At 54.2% G+C, this 16,556-nt stretch overlaps 1 protein-coding gene across 1 annotated transcript in view; it reads left to right on the top strand.

The window, feature by feature from the left end:
* Positions 1-11,721: 11,721 nt before the first annotated feature.
* Positions 11,722-16,556, top strand: part of LOC140410143 (ras-like protein family member 10B) — a 161,197-nt gene continuing 156,362 nt past the window's right edge. Inside the window, exon 1 of the mRNA XM_072498102.1 lies at positions 11,722-12,224. Within this exon, the coding sequence (XP_072354203.1) occupies positions 11,997-12,224 (228 nt within the window). The 5' untranslated portion in view covers positions 11,722-11,996. The remainder of the gene's footprint in view (positions 12,225-16,556) is intronic.

Below are 16,556 nucleotides of genomic sequence, written 5' to 3'. Positions count from 1 at the left end.
GGGGGGGGGGGTGCAGGATGGTCGTCCATCTTCCCGTTTTGGGAACCTCATCGTCTAGACTGGATTCACGCTGGAATTTTGTGATTATGTCATGGGACATGAAGTCTGGACACGGGTGAACTTCGGGGAGCTGACATACGTAGAAGGACACACATCACATGTACACACATATTACACAAATATCACACACACACGCATATCACACAGAAAACACACATACATGTCACACACGCACACATCACACATACCACACACAACCACCATACATATCACACACACACATATCACATACATAATAATTTTTATTGTCACAAGTAGGCCGACATTAACACTGCGATGAAGTTACTGTGAAAAGCCCCTAGTCGCCACATTCCGGCGCCTGTTTGGGTACACGGAGGGAGAATTCAGAATGTCCAGTTCACCTCACAAGCACGTCTCGACCTCACCCAATCTTCCTCCCACTTTGCTTTAATCCCCTCCAATAATACTTTGTCTTCCCCAGGATCTTGCCCGCACCCCCTCTCCATTCACCCTGCCGTCAATATCTCCGCCAACCATGTGGAGGCCGGCACTATTGGGAAGCTCTGAACCTCCTTCCTGGCAAAATCCCAGAGCTGCAGATATCTAAACATCTCCCCCTGTCCAGTCCATATTTCTCCCCCAACTCGCCAGCCTCGCAAAACGGCCCCCCTGAAACAAGTCCTTTAATACCTTAACTCCCCTCTCCTCCCGTCTCCAAAAACTCCCATCCCACTTCCCTGGCTCAAACCTGTGTTTTCCCCCTCATTGGCATTTCCCTTGACCTCGCCCCCAGCCTAAAGTGCGTGCGCTACTTGAAGCCCTATCAATTACGACGAGACGAGGGTAGAGAGTAATCGAGGCGTTATTAAGCAGAGATGTGTGGCCTCCTGCAGCTGGTGCCAAAATGGCTGCAGCTCGGTGAGCACACACATTTATACTCCACCTGCTGGGCGGAGCCAGCAGGCACGGATCTACAACCCTCACCTGTAGTTCAGGAGCAAAAAAGAGTCCCGGGGTTGGTGGAAAACTATTTACATGTATGTGAGCATTTTTAAGGAGTACAGTTTGGCGAAAGTTCACAAATTTCGTCGTCGGATGCTTTGATCCTCCATTGTGAGCGCCGCAGTCCCGGTGGTGATGCAGGCGCCGTCTTGGTCGCCTGTGACTCCGGGAGCGTGTAGTCCTCATCCTCTTCTCCGGGTGGAACCAATGGGATGACGGATCCGTCCTGGAGCGGGGCTGTGGTGAGGTGCGCTGGGGGGAGGTGTGCTGGGGGGAGGGTGCGCTGGGGGGAGGGTGGGTGGCGCCGGGGCAATTGGAGGGGGGAACTAGCTGGTGCCAGGTCCCTGAGGGAGACTGTGTCCTGGCGGTCGTCGGGGTACGGTAGGCGTACTGCAGGTTCGCATGTAGCAGTTGTACCCTCTCGACCAACGGGTCCACCTTGTGGAGGAGAACGGGTCCTGGAGCTGCCAGCCACATTGGGAACGAAACCCCCGGAGGTGGACTTCCTGGGAATGCAAACAGACGTTCATGGGGGGGTTTCATTAGTCGTAGTGCAGAGTAGCGATCGAATGGAGTGGAGGGCGTCGGGGAGGACCTCCTGCCAGCGCGAGACCGGGAGATTTTTAGACCAGTAAGGCCAGCAGAACGGCCTTCCAGACCGCCCCATTCTCCCTCTCCACCTGCCCGTTTCCCCGGGGGTTGTCGCTGGTCGTCCTGCTCGAGGCGATGCCCTTGATGAGCAGGAATTGATGCAGCTCATCTCTCATAAAGGAGGATCCCCGGTCGCTGTGGACGTAAGGGGGGGAAACCGAACAGAGCGAAGATGCTATTGAGGGCTTTGATGACCGTGGCAGACGTCATATCGGGGCATGGGATGGCGAAGGGGAATCTGGAGTATTCAGCGACCACGTTCAGGAAGTACATGTTTCGGTCGGTGGAGGGGAGGGGCCCTTTGAAGTCCACGCTGAGGCGTTCAAAGGGACGGGAGGCCTTCACCAGGCACGCACGGTCTGGCCGGTAGAAGTGCGGTTTTACACTCCGCGCAGACCTGCAGTCTCTGGTGATAGCCCTGACTTCCTCGATGGAGTAGGGCAGGTTGCGGGCCTTTATGAAGTGAAAGAACCGGGTGACCCCTGAGTGACAGAGACCATCGTGTAGGGCCCGGAGTCGGTCCACTTATGCGCTGGCACATGTACCTCGGGATAGGGCATTGGGGGGCTCGTTGAGCTTCCCGGGGCGATACAAAATCTCGTAATTGTAGGTGGAGAGCTCGATCCTCCACCTCAAGACTTTATCATTTTTGATCTTGCCCCACTGTGTGTTGTTAAACATGAAGGCAACCGACCGTTGGTCAGTGAGGAGAGTGAATCTCCTGCCGGCCAGGTAATTCCTCCAATGCCGCACAGCTTCAACGATGGCTTGGGCCTCCTTTTCGACAGAGGAGTGGCGAATTTCGGAGGGTGCGGGAAAAGAATGCCACGGGCCTGCCTGCCTGGTTGAGGGTGGCGGCCAGAGCGACGTCTGATGCATCGCTCTCGACTTTAAAGGAGAGGGTCTCGTCGACCGCTTCCATCGCGGCCTTGGCGATGTCGGCCTTGATACGGTTGAAAACTGTGGAGTGGATGAGTGGGCGGGCCTTGTCCGCATAGTTAGGGATCCACTGGGCGTAGTGCGAGAAGAACCCCAGGCATCGTTTGAGGGCCTTGGGGCAGTGGGGAGGGGGAGTTCCATGAGGGGGCGCATGCGGTCGGGGTCGGGCCCTAGAACTCCATTTTCCACAACATAGCCAAGGATGGCGAAGCGGTTGGTGCGGAACACGCAATTCTCCTTGCTATACATGAGGTTCAGGAGTTTGGCGGTGTGGAGGAATTTGAGGTTAGCGTCGTGGTCCTGCTGATCCTGGCCGCAGATGGTGACGCTATCCAGGTACGGGAAGGTGGCCCGCAGTCCGGTCAACCATTCGGTCCATCTCCCGTTGGAAGACCGAGACCCCATTGGTGACGCCGAAGGGAACCCTGAGGAAGTGGTAAAGGCGGCCGTCTGCTTCGAACGCAGTGTATGGGCGGTCCGCCTTTCGGATAGGGAGCTGGTGTTAGGCAGATTTCAGGTCCATTGGCGAGAAGACCCGATACTGTGCAATCTGATTGACCATATCGGATATGCGTGGGAGGGGGTACGTGTCGAGCTGCGTGTACCGATTGATGGTCTGACTGTAGTCAATGACCATCCTGTGTTTCTCCCCAGTCTTTACCACTACCACTTGGGCTCTCCAGGGGCTGTTGCTGGCCTCGATGATGCCTTCCCGCAACAGCCGCTGGACCTCAGACCTGGTGAAGGTCCTGTCCTGGGCACTGTACCGTCTGCTCCTAGTGGCGACGGGTTTGCAATCCCGGGTGAGGTTCGCAAACAGGGAAGGTGGGTCGACCTTAAGGGTCGTGGGGTCGCAGACAGTAAGGGGTGGTAGGGGCCCGCCAAATTTTAGAGTTAAGCTTTGGCGGTTGCACTGGAAGTCCAGGCCGAATAACAGGGCAGCGCAGAGGTTGGGGAGGACGTAGAGCCGGAAGTTGCTGAACTCTACGCCCTGGATGGTGAGGGTGGCGATACAGTAGCCCCGGATTTCCACGGAGTGGGATCCGGAGGCCAGGGAGATTCTCTGGGTAACGGGGTGTACCGTGAGGGAGCAGCGCCTTACCGTAGCGGGGTGGATGAAGCTCTCCGTGCTCCCGGAGTCGAGGAGGTCTTGTGCCCATCGACTTTCACCGTCGCCGTCGCGGTTGCGAGGTTGTGAGGCCGGGACTGGTCGAGCGTGGTGGAGTCGAGCTGCGGCTGGTGTTGGTGGGCCCCGGGCAGGTCGGCGGCGGTCGCGGGCGATGAGCGGCCAGACGAAGGCCCCAACGAGCAGGGGTCCTGAGGCGCCATCCAAAATGGCGCCGAAGATGGCGGCGCCCACGGGCCGCACGAGGTCGGATGGGGGGAAGATGGCGGCGCCCACGGGCCGCGCGAGGTCTGATGGGGGGAAGATGGCGGCGCCCACGGGCTGCGCGAGGTCTGATGGGGGAAGATGGCGGCGCCCACGGGCCGCACGAGGTCTGATGGGGGAAGATGGCGGCGCCCACGGGCCGCACGAGGTCTGATGGGGGGAAGATGGCGGCGCCCAGGGGCCACACGTGGGGGGTGCAGGAACAATGGGCCTGGATACAGCGGCGATCGAGTGGGCCTGGCACACCGCAGCGCAATGTCCTTTCTTCCCGCAGGCCTTGCAGGTTGCGCTCCGCGCCGGGCAGCGCTGGCGGGGGTGTTTGGTTTGCCCGCAGAAATAGCACTTGGGCCCCCCGGGGTTGGCTGGCTGCCGCGCGGCGCAGGCTTGGGATTAGCTGGGGTCGGCCGCTGGTGGGACCCATGATAACCTTGAGGCAGGCGCCGTGCAGTCGGGGGCGTACGATTGTACATTACGGGAGGCTACCGTTAGTGAGGTCGCGAGTTGCTTGATCGCCGCGAGGTCGAGCGTACCCCCTTTCTAAGAGGCGCTGGCGGACGTACGCCGACCCCTTGCCCGTAACGAAGGCGTCCCTGATTAGGAGTTCAGTATGCTCAACGGCCGGAACTCTGGCAATCGCAGTTCCTCGCCAGGGCGTGCAGGGCGTCCAATGACTCACTGGGGAGCTGTTGCCGCGTGGACAGGAGGTGCCTGGCGTAGAGTTTGTTGATGGGCCGGATGTTTTTCCCTTTCAGAAGCCCCATGGCCTCAGTATAGTTGGGCGCATCCCGGATAAGGGGGAAAATATCGGAGCTCAACCGTGTGTACAGGACCTGAAGTTTCTGTTCGTCCGAGGGTTGTTCAGTCGCTGATCGGACGTAGCTTTCGAAGCAAGCTGGCCAATTGTCGAATCTTTCGAAGCAAGCTAGCCAGTGGGCGAAGGCCGACTTGCCGTTGTCTGCTTGAGGGTGCAGCTGCAGGCGCTCAGGCTTGATGCGGAGATCCATCGCTGTGAAATCTCTGCGTAATAAATTGATGCACTAACAATTACGATGAGACGAGAGTAGAGAGTAATCGAGGCTTTATTAAGCAGAGATGTGTTGCCTCCTACAGCTGCTGCCGAAATGGCTGCAGCTCGGTGAGCACACACATTTATACTCCGCCTACTGGGCGGAGCCAGCAGGCACGGATCTACCCCCTTACCTGCAGTACAGGAGCCTTCCGTATTACCTCTCATATACGTATGACTACCACACTACTGCTTCCAGACCTTCAACGTCGCCGCCACCACCGGACTCCCCGAATATTTCCTCGGTGCCCTCGGGAGCAGGCTTGTTGCCAGCGCCCTCAGCCCCGGCCCCCTGCACCGACTCTCCTCCATTCTGATCCACTGTGAGTCCCCCCTCTAATGTTGCCTGGTATGGAGGGCATTAGCTATGAGGAGCGGTTGAATAAACTCGGTTTGTTCTCACTGGAACGACGGAGGTTGAGGGGCGACCTGATAGAGGTCTACAAAATTATGAGGGTCATAGACAGAGTGGATAGTCAGAGGCTTTTCCCCAGGGTAGAGGGGTCAATTACTAGGGGGCATAGGTTTAAGGTGAGAGGGGCAAAGTTTAGAGTAGATGTACGAGGCAAGTTTTTTACGCAGAGGGTAGTGGGTGCCTGGAACTCGCTACCGGAGGAGGTGGTGGAAGCAGGGACGATAGTGACACTTAAGGGGCATCTTGACAAATACATGAATAGGATGGGAATAGAGGGATACGGACCCAGGAAGTGTAGAAGATTGTAGTTTAGTCGGGCAGCATGGTCGGCACGGGCTTGGAGGGCCGAAGGGCCTGTTCCTGTGCTGTACATTTCTTTGTTCTTTTGTTTGTAACCCAACTCCTCACCTTCTCTGCATTCGCCGCCAAGTAATAATATAGCAGCTTCGGAAGATCCAACCCCCCCCCTGACTGCCGTCCTCTCTGCTCCAGCACATTCCTAAACCCGGCCCCCCATATAAACGAGGTAATCATCTTTTCTATTTCCTTAAAATATGCCTTTGGCAGGAAGATCGGCAGGCACTGAAAAATAAACAAAACCCTCGGCAACACATCCTCTCATTTGCCTGCACCCGACCTGCCAGCGACAGAGGAAGGCAATCCCATCTTGCCAAACCCGCTTTCACTCTCTCCACCAAACTATTAAGATTGTACCTCGCCCCCAACCAATCCCGTGCCACCTGCACCCCCCAGTATCTAAAGTGGGTTACCGCCCTACGGAATGGTAGCACCCCCTCCTCCCCCACCCTTGCCCCACCCCCGGCCGGGTCACCACAAAATACTCACCTTGGTCTAAATTTAGCTTATACCCTGGAAAAGACCCAAGCACTCGGAGCAGCTCTCACTGGAACGACGGAGGTTGAGGGCATAGACAGAGTGGATAGTCAGAGGCTTTTCCCCGGGGTAGAGGGATCAATTACTAGGGGGCATAGGTTTAAGGTGAGAGGGGCAAGGTTGAGAGGAGATGTACGAGGCAAGCTTTTTACGCAGAGGGCAGTGGGTGCCTGGAACTCGCTACCGGAGGAGGTGGTGGAAGCAGGGACGATAGCGACATTTAAGGGGCATCTTGACAAATATATGAATAGGATGGGAATAGAGGGATACGGACCCAGGAAGTGTAGAAGATTGTAGTTTAGTCGGGCAGCATGGTCGGCACGGGCTTGGAGGGCCGAAGGGCCTGTTCCTGTGCTCTACATTTCTTTGTTGTTGTTCTAATATACCACCCATTGACGCACTCAGCTCTGACACGTACAATGATAAATCATTCGCGTATTAAGGTACCCAAGGCTCCAACCCCACCCCCCCAACCACCCCCTGGCCCGGCATTATTCCCCCCTTCACACCCCCAAACTCCTCAATGCAATGGCCAACGTCTCAATCGCAAGCGCAAACAACAGGGGGGGGGACATAGGACATCCCTGCCTGGTCCCACGGTGCAGAGCAAAATACCCAGAATTCATGTTATTCACGCGGCCACTCGTCCTCGGCTCCCTGTACAGCAGTCTGACCCATTCCACGAGCCGCGGCCCAATCCCAAACCGCTTCAAAATCGCCATCAATTGCCGGTCAAACACCTTTTCCAACGCCACCACTACCTCCCTCCCCTCCGCCGGCGCCATAACTACTTTCAACACCCTCCTCATGTTCGAAAAGAGCTGCCTCCCTTTCACGAACCCCGTCTGAACTTCTCCTATCACCTTCGGAAGGCAGTCTTCCAGCCTACCCGCCAACGCCTTCGCGTCCACATTTAAAAGTGATATGGGCCGATACGACCCACACTCTGTCGGATCCTTATTCTTCTTGAGCAACAGGGAGATCGATGCCTGCCCCAAAGTCGGTGGCAACACCCCTGTCCCTATCGCCTCCTCAAAGTCCCCACCATCAGCGGCGCCAACTTATCCCTAAATTTCTTGTAATAGTCCACCGGGAACCCCTCTAGTCCTGCTACCTTCCCCGAGTGCATCCTCCCAATCGCACCTTTTATCTCCTGCTCTGCTATCGCCCCCTCCACTATGGCCCTGTCTCCCTCCCCCAACCTCGGATATTCCAAACCATCCAGGAATTCCTGCACCTCCCGACCCTCCCCCGGTGTCTGCGACCGATACAATTTCTCGTAAACCTCCTCGAACACCCTATTGATCTGACCACCACCAATTTCCCCCTCCTATCCTCCACCTGAACAATTTCCCTCGCCGCTGCCTCCCTCCGAGGTTACCTGCCAGCGTGCCCATACCCTCCCCATACCCGTAGCCTTCTCCCCATTCCCGTAGACAGCTCCCCTCGCATACCTCAATCGGCACACCGCCTTCCTTGTGGATAACCGATTTAAATTCGCCTATAGCTCCCACCTCCTCTTCAACAGTGCTGGATCCACAGCCTCTGCATACTTCCTGTCCACCTCCAACATCCCGACTTTTAAAAAAAAAGTATTTTATTAAAGGCGAAGGCCACGACATTGGCCTTTCTCCTCTCCGCGAGCTCCGGCTTCTCTGAAACCCCGAATATCGCCCCCAAAGGGTCCGGGTCCACTCCCTCCTCCACTGTCCTGGCTGAGACGGCGAACACTCCCGCCCAGAATCTTCCCAATTTTTCGCAACCCCGAAACATGTGCGAATGATTCGCTGGCCCCCGCCCACACCTCTCACACTCATCTGCTACCCCCTGAGAGAACCCACTCATTCTCTCCCGAGTTATACACACCCTGTGCACCACCTTAAACTGTATCAGGCTCATCCTGGCGCAAGCGGAGGCCCCGTTTACCCTTCACAGTGCCTCACTCCATACTCCCCAATTAATCTCCTCTCCCAACTCCGCTTCCCATTTCTGCTTGATCTTCACCACCCGCTCGCCTCCCTGCTCCCCCAGCCACTTATATATATCCCCAATTCTTCCCTCCCCTTCCACATCCGGAAGCAGCAGTCGCTCCAGGAGGGTGTATCCCGGTAACCTAGGGAACCCCCTCCAGACCTTTCGTGCAAAGTCCTTAACCTGCAGATACCTGAACTCACTCCCCCTCGGCAGTTCCACCCTCTCCCTTAGCTCCTGCAGACTACCAAACCCTTCCTCCAAATACAGATCCCTCAAATTGACCAGCCCCACTTCCCTCCACCTCCTGTATAAACAATCCATCCTCCCCGGAGGAGATTACAGAGATAGGGAGTGTTGTAGGGGCTGGAGGAGGCTACAGAAATATGGAGGGTTGTAGGGGCGAGAGGAGGTTACAGAGATAGGGAGGGTTGTAGGGGCTGGAGGAGGCTACAGAGATAGGGAGGGTTGTAGGGATGGAGGAGGTTACAGAGATAGGGAGGGTTGTAGGGTCTGGAGGAGGTTACAGAGATCGGGAGGGTTGTAGGGGATGGAGGAGGTTACAGAGATAGGGAGGGTTGTGGGGTCTGGAGGAGGTTACAGAGATCGGGAGAGTTGTAGGGGCTGGAGGAGGTTACAGTGATAGGGAGGGATGTAGGGGCTGGAGGAGGCTACAGAGATAGGGAGGGTTGTAGGGGATGGAGGAGGTTACAGAGATAGGGAGGGTTGTAGGGTCTGGAGGAGGTTACAGAGATCGGGAGGGTTGTAGGGGCTGGACAAGCTAACAGAGATAGGGAGGGTTGTAGGGGATGGAGGAGGTTACAGAGATAGGGAGGGTTGTGGGGTCTGGAGGAGGTTACAGAGATCGGGAGGGTTGTTAGGGGCTGGAGGAGGTGACAGTGATAGGGAGGGTTGTAGGAGATGGAGGAGGTTACAGAGATAGGGAGGGTTGTAGGGGCTGGAGGAAATTACAGAGATAGGGAGGGTTGTAGGGGCTGGAGGAGGTTACAGAGACAGGGAGGGTTGTAGAGGATGGAGGAGGTTACAGAGATAGGGAGGGTTGTAGGGGCTGCAGGAGGTTACAGAGAAAGGGTGGGTTGTAGGGGCTGGAGGTTACAGAGATAGGAAGTGTTGTATGGGCTGGAGGAGATTACAGAGTTAGGGAGGGTTGTAGGGTCTGGAGGAGGTTACAGAGACAGGGAGGGCTGTAGGGGCTGGAGGAGGTTACAGAGATAGGGAGGGTTGTAGGGGCTGGAGGAGGTTACAGATATAGGGAGGGTTGTAGGGGCTGGAGGAGGTTACAGAGACAGGGAGGGTTGTAAGGGCTGGAGGAGGTTACAGAGGTAGGGAGGGTTGTAGGGGTTGGAGGAGGTTACAGAGATAGGAAGGATTGTAGGGGCTGGAGGAGGTTACAGATAGGGAGGTTTGTAGGGGCTGGAGGAGGTTACAGAGACAGGGAGGGTTGTAGGGGATGGAGGAAGTTACAGAGATAGGGAGGGTTGTAGCGGCTGGAGGAGATTTCAGGGATAGGGAGGATTGTAGGGGCTGGAGGAGGTTACAGAGATAGGGAGGGTTGTAGGGGCTGGAGGAGGTTTCAGGGATAGGGAGGGTTGTAGGGGCTGGAGGAGGTTACAGAGATAGGGAGGGTTGTAGGGGCTGGAGGAGGTTTCAGGGATAGGGAGGGTTGTAGGGGCTGGAGGAGGTTTCAGGGATAGGGAGGGTTGTAGGTGCTGGAGGAGGTTTCAGGGATAGGGAGGGTTGTAGGGGCTGGAGGAGGTTTCATGGATAGGGAGGGTTGTACGGGCTGGAGGAGGTTTCAGGGATAGGGAGGGTTGTAGGGGCTGGCCGTGAGTAGTGGGTCATGCTATTGAGGGAGGGAACGGTGAGGATTCCACCTGTGGAGCCGATAGAGAGGTTTGTAAAATTGTGGATTTGCAGGTGCGTTTTGTTGTCCGTTCTGCGGCACCTTGGTCCTGACCCCTGTCTCTCCCTTGTCCTCCTCTGTTGCTCAGAGCTAGAACACGTCGGAACGTTTCTTCAGGGACGAGAGCTGTTGAGTTGCGAAGTGGTTGAGCATCGGGACTGGAATCCCCATCGGGAGCTCGGACGGAGCCCCTTGTGCGCTCATCAATTTTGGGATTCCAGCTTCTTTGAAGGGGGCCGGAAGATAAGCTACCTTGGGGAAGACTGGGATCACCGGAGAGGAGAGGATTTGGCCGCCAATTTGACATTTAACCAAATTGTGCGGACGTCAGTGGATGCAGCGAGAGACACCAGTCGCCGCCGTCCCACCACCCCCACCATCAACCCACCCCCACCCACCCTCACCACTCATATTGGATCTCGACTCTCCTTCCAACCTTGGGCTGATCTGTCCTGATTTGTCGGAGGCTCGTTGGTCCCCCCTCAGGGGGAAACAAGCCAAGCTGGACCAGCCATTTTGGACAGGGTAGCTCTCCGCTCCCTCGCACCCGTTCACGTTACGAAGCCAACGAGCAGAGAGGACAGGGCAAACCCTGAACCCATCTCAGTGGCTTGCCCCCAAGAAAACAATTCAAATTCAAATTGAGTCCAATTCATGGTCTCCACAAGAGAGACACACAAGATTCAAGCTGATAAGCAAAGGCGTCGCACCTCAGCTTGGGCAGGATCTGACACTTGATCTGAGCCAAAAGGCTGTTCCACCCATCATCCATTCCGCCCTCAAGAAACGGGCATGTCGGAGAGACAGAGAGATAGAGAGACAATAGTTTGAAGTCAATGCACAAAAGCCGACGAAGATCTGAAGTTGAGGGCACGTTGGAACTGCCGATTGGAAAGTCGGTGAGAATTGGAATTGGGGACGGCCAGATACTTGGAGGGCGAGAGGATACGGAACTCTTGGGGCGAGCGATTGGAAGCCAGGGAGAATTGTGAATCCGTCAAACTCAACCAGGGAGAAATGGTTTGAAACGGAGGAGCAAATCGAACGGAGGAAAGGTTCAAAACTCAAGAGATCCCTGGGGGGGAGAGACAAAATATCCCATTCCGGCGACCTGATCAAGTTTGGGCCCCGAATACTCAACTCGAAACACCAAAGTAGGACCCCAGCCAGGCCCAAGAGGAAATCTGCCTCAGCCGTGGACAGCTCTGGGACCAGGACTTAACCCGAATACGGCATCCCGAGATAGTCAATCTGAAACCTCTTGCAGTTCTCCCAACAAAAACAGAAACAGTTAGAGCAGCTCCCAGTCTCCAAGGAATACTTCCATGGACGTTGCTCCCTCTCTGTTGGTTGTACACCTTCAGAAGAGAGAGCTCAGGAGAGGGGGGGGGGGGGGGGCGGGGGGTGGGTTGGGGGGGGGGGGGGAGCTGTGTGGCGCTGGTGGCTGGTGGATGAACTGTCGATTTCCTTTCTGGGACGGTCCCAGCCCGGGCAGCTGAAGATGAACCACTCAAGGAAGACTGGTTTGGGAATCCCGACACGAGGATTAGCTTCATTCAGTAGCTCGCTGCCCAAACTGTGCCCTCGCTGGAGATTCCAGTGAAGTATTCTGCTCTGTTCCATTTCGAGTTCGGCGATCAAGTTGGGTCCCATTGCACCCCCGACTTACGGCAAGGCCACTTCCTCTCTTTTTCGAAAAACCCCCCACAAAAAACGGGCCTTCATGCTTCTTTGTTACGCCATGGCCGACTTCCTGAAGATTGCCATCTTGGGCGCCCCGGGAGTGGGCAAGACCGCGATCATCCAGCAGTTTGTGTGGAACCAGTTCGCCGAGGAGAGCTGCAACCCGCACGGGGGCGTGTACAGGCCGTCCGTCGTCCTGAACGACCGCATCTACCACCTGGTCATCCTGGACATCCCAGCATCGCTCGTCTTCACCAACAACCAACAGGTGAGGAGGTCGTAAGCCCCTCCCCCTTGCCCGCACCAAAACCACTGCGCCACCCAATCAGAGAGAGAGCTCCTAACACCCAATCAGAGAGCCTTTGAGGAACAATTGGAACATTATGACCAGGACCAGGCCATTCAGCCCCTCCTGTCTGTCCCACCATTCAATGAGATCATGGCTGATGTGAGCTAACTCCATGTACCTGCCTTGGGCCCCTATCCCTCAATACCTTTGCTCAACAAAAATCTCTCTCAGATTTAACATTAACAACTGTTCCAGCTTCAACGGCTGTGAGTGCGGGTGAGTTCCAAAACTCGGAGTGTGAAGATGTCCTTCCCAAGACCTCTCCTGAATGGTCGAGCCCTAATTTTAAACTATTCTCCCGAGTTTTAAAATCTCCAACCAGTGCAAATAGCTCATCCTTCTCGACTCTGTCTTTTCCTGTTAACATCTTGAATACTTCGAACAGCATTGGGCGGCACTGCGGCTTCACAGCTCCAGGGTCCCAGGTTCGATTCCCGGCTTGGAGGTCACTGTCTGTGCGGAGTCTGCACGTCCTCCCCCTGCCTGCGTGGGTTTCCTCCGGGCGCTCCGGTTTCCTCCCCCACAGTCCGAAGATGTGCGGGTTAGGTGGACCGGCCGTGATAAATTGCCCTTCGTGCCGCAACAAAAAAAGGTTGGGTGGGGTTACTGGGTTACGGGGATAGGGTGGTGGGCTGAGGTGGGATGCTGTTTCCAAGGGCCGTGCGGACTCGATGGGCCGAATGCCTTGTAAATTCGATGACATCGCCCCTTAACCTTCTCAATTCGAGTGGAGACAGGTTTAATTTGAGTAATCTCCCCTCTCTCCTTTCCTAAAATAAATTTTAGAGTACCCAATTCATTTTTCTGATTAAGGGGCAATTGAGCGTGGCCAATCCACCTACCCTGCACATCTTTGGGTTGTGGGGGCGAAAACCACGCAGACACGGGGAGAATGTGCAAACTCTCTCTCTCGACTGTGTTATATAAAGGGACTCTCTCTCTCTACAGTCTGTTATATACAGGGTCTCTCTCTACAGTCTGTTATATACAGGGTCTCTCTCTACAGTCTGTTATATACAGGGTCTCTCTCTCTCTACAGTCTGTTATATACAGGGTCTCTCTCTACAGTCTGTTATATACAGGGTCTCTCTCTCTCTACAGTCTGTTATATACAGGGTCTCTCTCTCTCTCTACAGTCTGTTATATACAGGTTCTCTCTCACTCTACAGTCTGTTATATACAGGGTCTCTCTCTCTCTACAGTCTGTTATATACAGGGTCTCTCTCTCTCTCCACAGTCTGTTATATACAGGGTCTCCCTCTCTCTACAGTCTGTTATATACAGGGTCTCTCTCTCTCTACAGTCTGTTATATACAGGGTCACTCTCTACAGTCTGTTATATACAGGGTCTCTCTCTCTCTCTACAGTCTGTTATATACAGGGTCTCTCTCTCTCTCCACAGTCTGTTATATACAGGGTCTCTCTCTCTCTACAGTCTGTTATATACAGGGTCGCTCTCTCTCTTACAGTCTGTTATATACATAGTCTCTCTCTCTCTCTGCAGTCTGTTATATACAGGGTATCTCTCTCTCTACAGTCTGTTATATAAAGGGTCCCTCTCTCTCTACAGTCTGTTATATACAGGGTCTCTCTCTCTCTCTACAGTCTGTTACATACAGGGTCTCTCTCTCTACAGTCTGTTATATACAGGGTCCCTCTCTCTCCACAGTCTGTTATATACAGGGTCTCTCTCTCTCTACAGTCTATTATATACAGGGTCTCTCTCTCTCTACAGTCTGTTATATACAGGGTATCTCTCTCTCTCTACAGTCTGTTATATACAGGGTCTCTCTCTCTCTCTACAGTCTGGTATATACAGGGTCTCTCTCTCTCTACAGTCTGTTATATACAGGGTCTCTCTCTCTCTACAGTCTGTTATATACAGGGTCTCCCTCTCTCTACAGTGTGTTATATACAGGGTCTCTCTCTCTCTCTGCAGTCTGTTATATACAGGGTCTCTCTCTCTCTACAGTCTGTTATATACAGGGTCTCGCTCTCTCTACAGTCTGTTATATACAGGGTCTCTCTCTCTAGTCTGTTATATACAGGGTCTCTCTCTCTCTACAGCCTGTTATATACAGGGTCTCTCTCTCTACAGTCTGATATATACAGGGTCTCTCTCTCTCTACAGTGTGTTATATACAGGGTCTCTCTCTCTCTCTACAGTCTGTTATATACAGGGTCTCTCTCTCTCTCCACAGTCTGTTATATACAGGGTCTCTCTCTCTCTCCACAGTCTGTTATATACAGGGTCTCTGTCTCTCTCCACAGTCTGTTATATACAGGGTCTCTCTCTCTCTACAGTCTGTTATATACAGGGTCTCTCTCTATCTCTACAGTCTGTTATATACAGGGTCTCTCTCTCTCTCTCCACAGTCTGTTATATACAGGGTCTCTCTCTCTCTACAGTGTGTTATATACAGGGTCTCTCTCTCTCTCTACAGTCTGTTATATACAGGGACTCTCTCTCTCTCTCCACAGTCTGTTATATACAGGGTCTCTCTCTCTCTACAGTGTGTTATATACAGGGTCTCTCTCTCTCTACAGTCTGTTATATACAGGGTCTCTCTCTCTCTACCGTCTGTTATATACAGTGTCTCTCTCTCTACAGTCTGTTATATACAGGGTCTCTCTCTCTCTACAGCCTGTTATATACAGGGTCTCTCTCTCTCCACAGTCTGTTATATACAGGGTCTCTCTCTCTCTACAGTCTGTTATATACAGGGTCTCTCTCTCTCTACAGCCTGTTATATACAGGGTCTGTCTCTCTCTCTCCACAGTCTGTTATATACAGGGTCTCTCTCTCTCTACAGTCTGTTAAATACAGGGTCTCTCTCTCTCTCTACAGTCTGTTATATACAGGGTCTCTCTTTCTCTACAGTCTGTTATATACAGGGTCTCTCTCTCTCTACAGCCTGTTATATACAGGGTCTCTCTCTCTCTCCACAGTCTGTTATATACAGGGTCTCTCTCTCTCTACAGCCTGTTATACACAGGGTCTCTCTCTCTCTCCACAGTCTGTTATATACAGGGTCTCTCTCTCTCTACAGTCTGTTATATATGTCATGATATTCAAACACACACATCATGATGGACACACTAACAGGCAAATCAGAGTACACAACACCACAACCAATCACAGACAAGAACACCAACCACATAAAAAGCACGAGCACGACACCTGGAGGGCAGTAGGTCTGGGGAGAAGGAAGCATGAAAGAGCTGTTGAAACACCACAAGCAGGGAGCCCCCCACGTGCAGAGTGCAAAGACCAAGTTGTAAATAGTGAGTTTAAATAAACAAGCGTTGTACCATATGCAACTGTGTTGGCTCTTCTGTGTGTTAGAACACCCAACACCACATGGTACAGGAGTGGATCGATACCTGCCTACCAACCTGCCATTCTGGACATGGACCACACCGGCAAACCGCAGCCGATGCAAGTCACGGGGAACCTAGGCACCAACTGGAAGCTCTACAGGCAGCGATTTGACCTGTACATCCGTGCCACCGAAAAACAGAATGTCTCGGATGATTCGAAGATTGCAATGCTCCTCTTCTACGCAGGCCCCCACCCAAATGATGTCTTTAATTCACTGGTGTTCGAGGAAGGCGAAAACCAGGCCAAATATGACACGGTCATCCTCAAAATGGACCAGCACTTTCAAACTGAAGTAAACGAAACTTTCGAAAGATACATCTTTCAGCAACGCCTGCAAGGTAAGGAGGAGCTTTTTCAACCCTTTTTGACGCACCTCCGGATTCTGGCGCAGTCCTGCGGTTACGGCACCACCACAGAGTCCATGATCAGGGACCAGATTGTTTTTGGCGTTGCCTCCAGTGGCCTACGCCAGCAGCTTCTTAAAATAAAGAGCCTCACCTTAGCGTCTGCTGTGGAAGCCTGTGTCCTCCATGAGAATGCTGCCTGCCGTTTTGCCCGATTTCAGGCGTCCGAGTTGGCACGGAGGGGGTCCCCAGCCGTCGAATCGGCAAGCCAGGCCGCCCACGACGTTGAACGCATCCAGGCCGTCGATTTCTTCCCGCCCCACGGCCCGGACGACAGCGGCCGCTTCCCGCGCTTTTCGCGGTCTCCCGCGCAGGTGCGCGCCAAGAATAACGGCCACAACGAGGGACGCACTGCGCAGGCGCGCCCACCGCAAGATCGCACTGCGCATGCGCAGTGGCGCAACGAACGCCGTGACGTCATGACGTGCAGCAAGTGTGGAGGTCTACACTTAAAAGGGCAATGTC

This window comes from Scyliorhinus torazame, chromosome 4 (assembly GCF_047496885.1).
Source record: "Scyliorhinus torazame isolate Kashiwa2021f chromosome 4, sScyTor2.1, whole genome shotgun sequence".
In the NCBI taxonomy this organism is placed as follows: Eukaryota; Metazoa; Chordata; class Chondrichthyes; order Carcharhiniformes; family Scyliorhinidae; genus Scyliorhinus; species Scyliorhinus torazame.
Note: the sequence above shows the minus strand (reverse complement) of the source record. Positions and strands in the feature narration are given on the sequence as shown.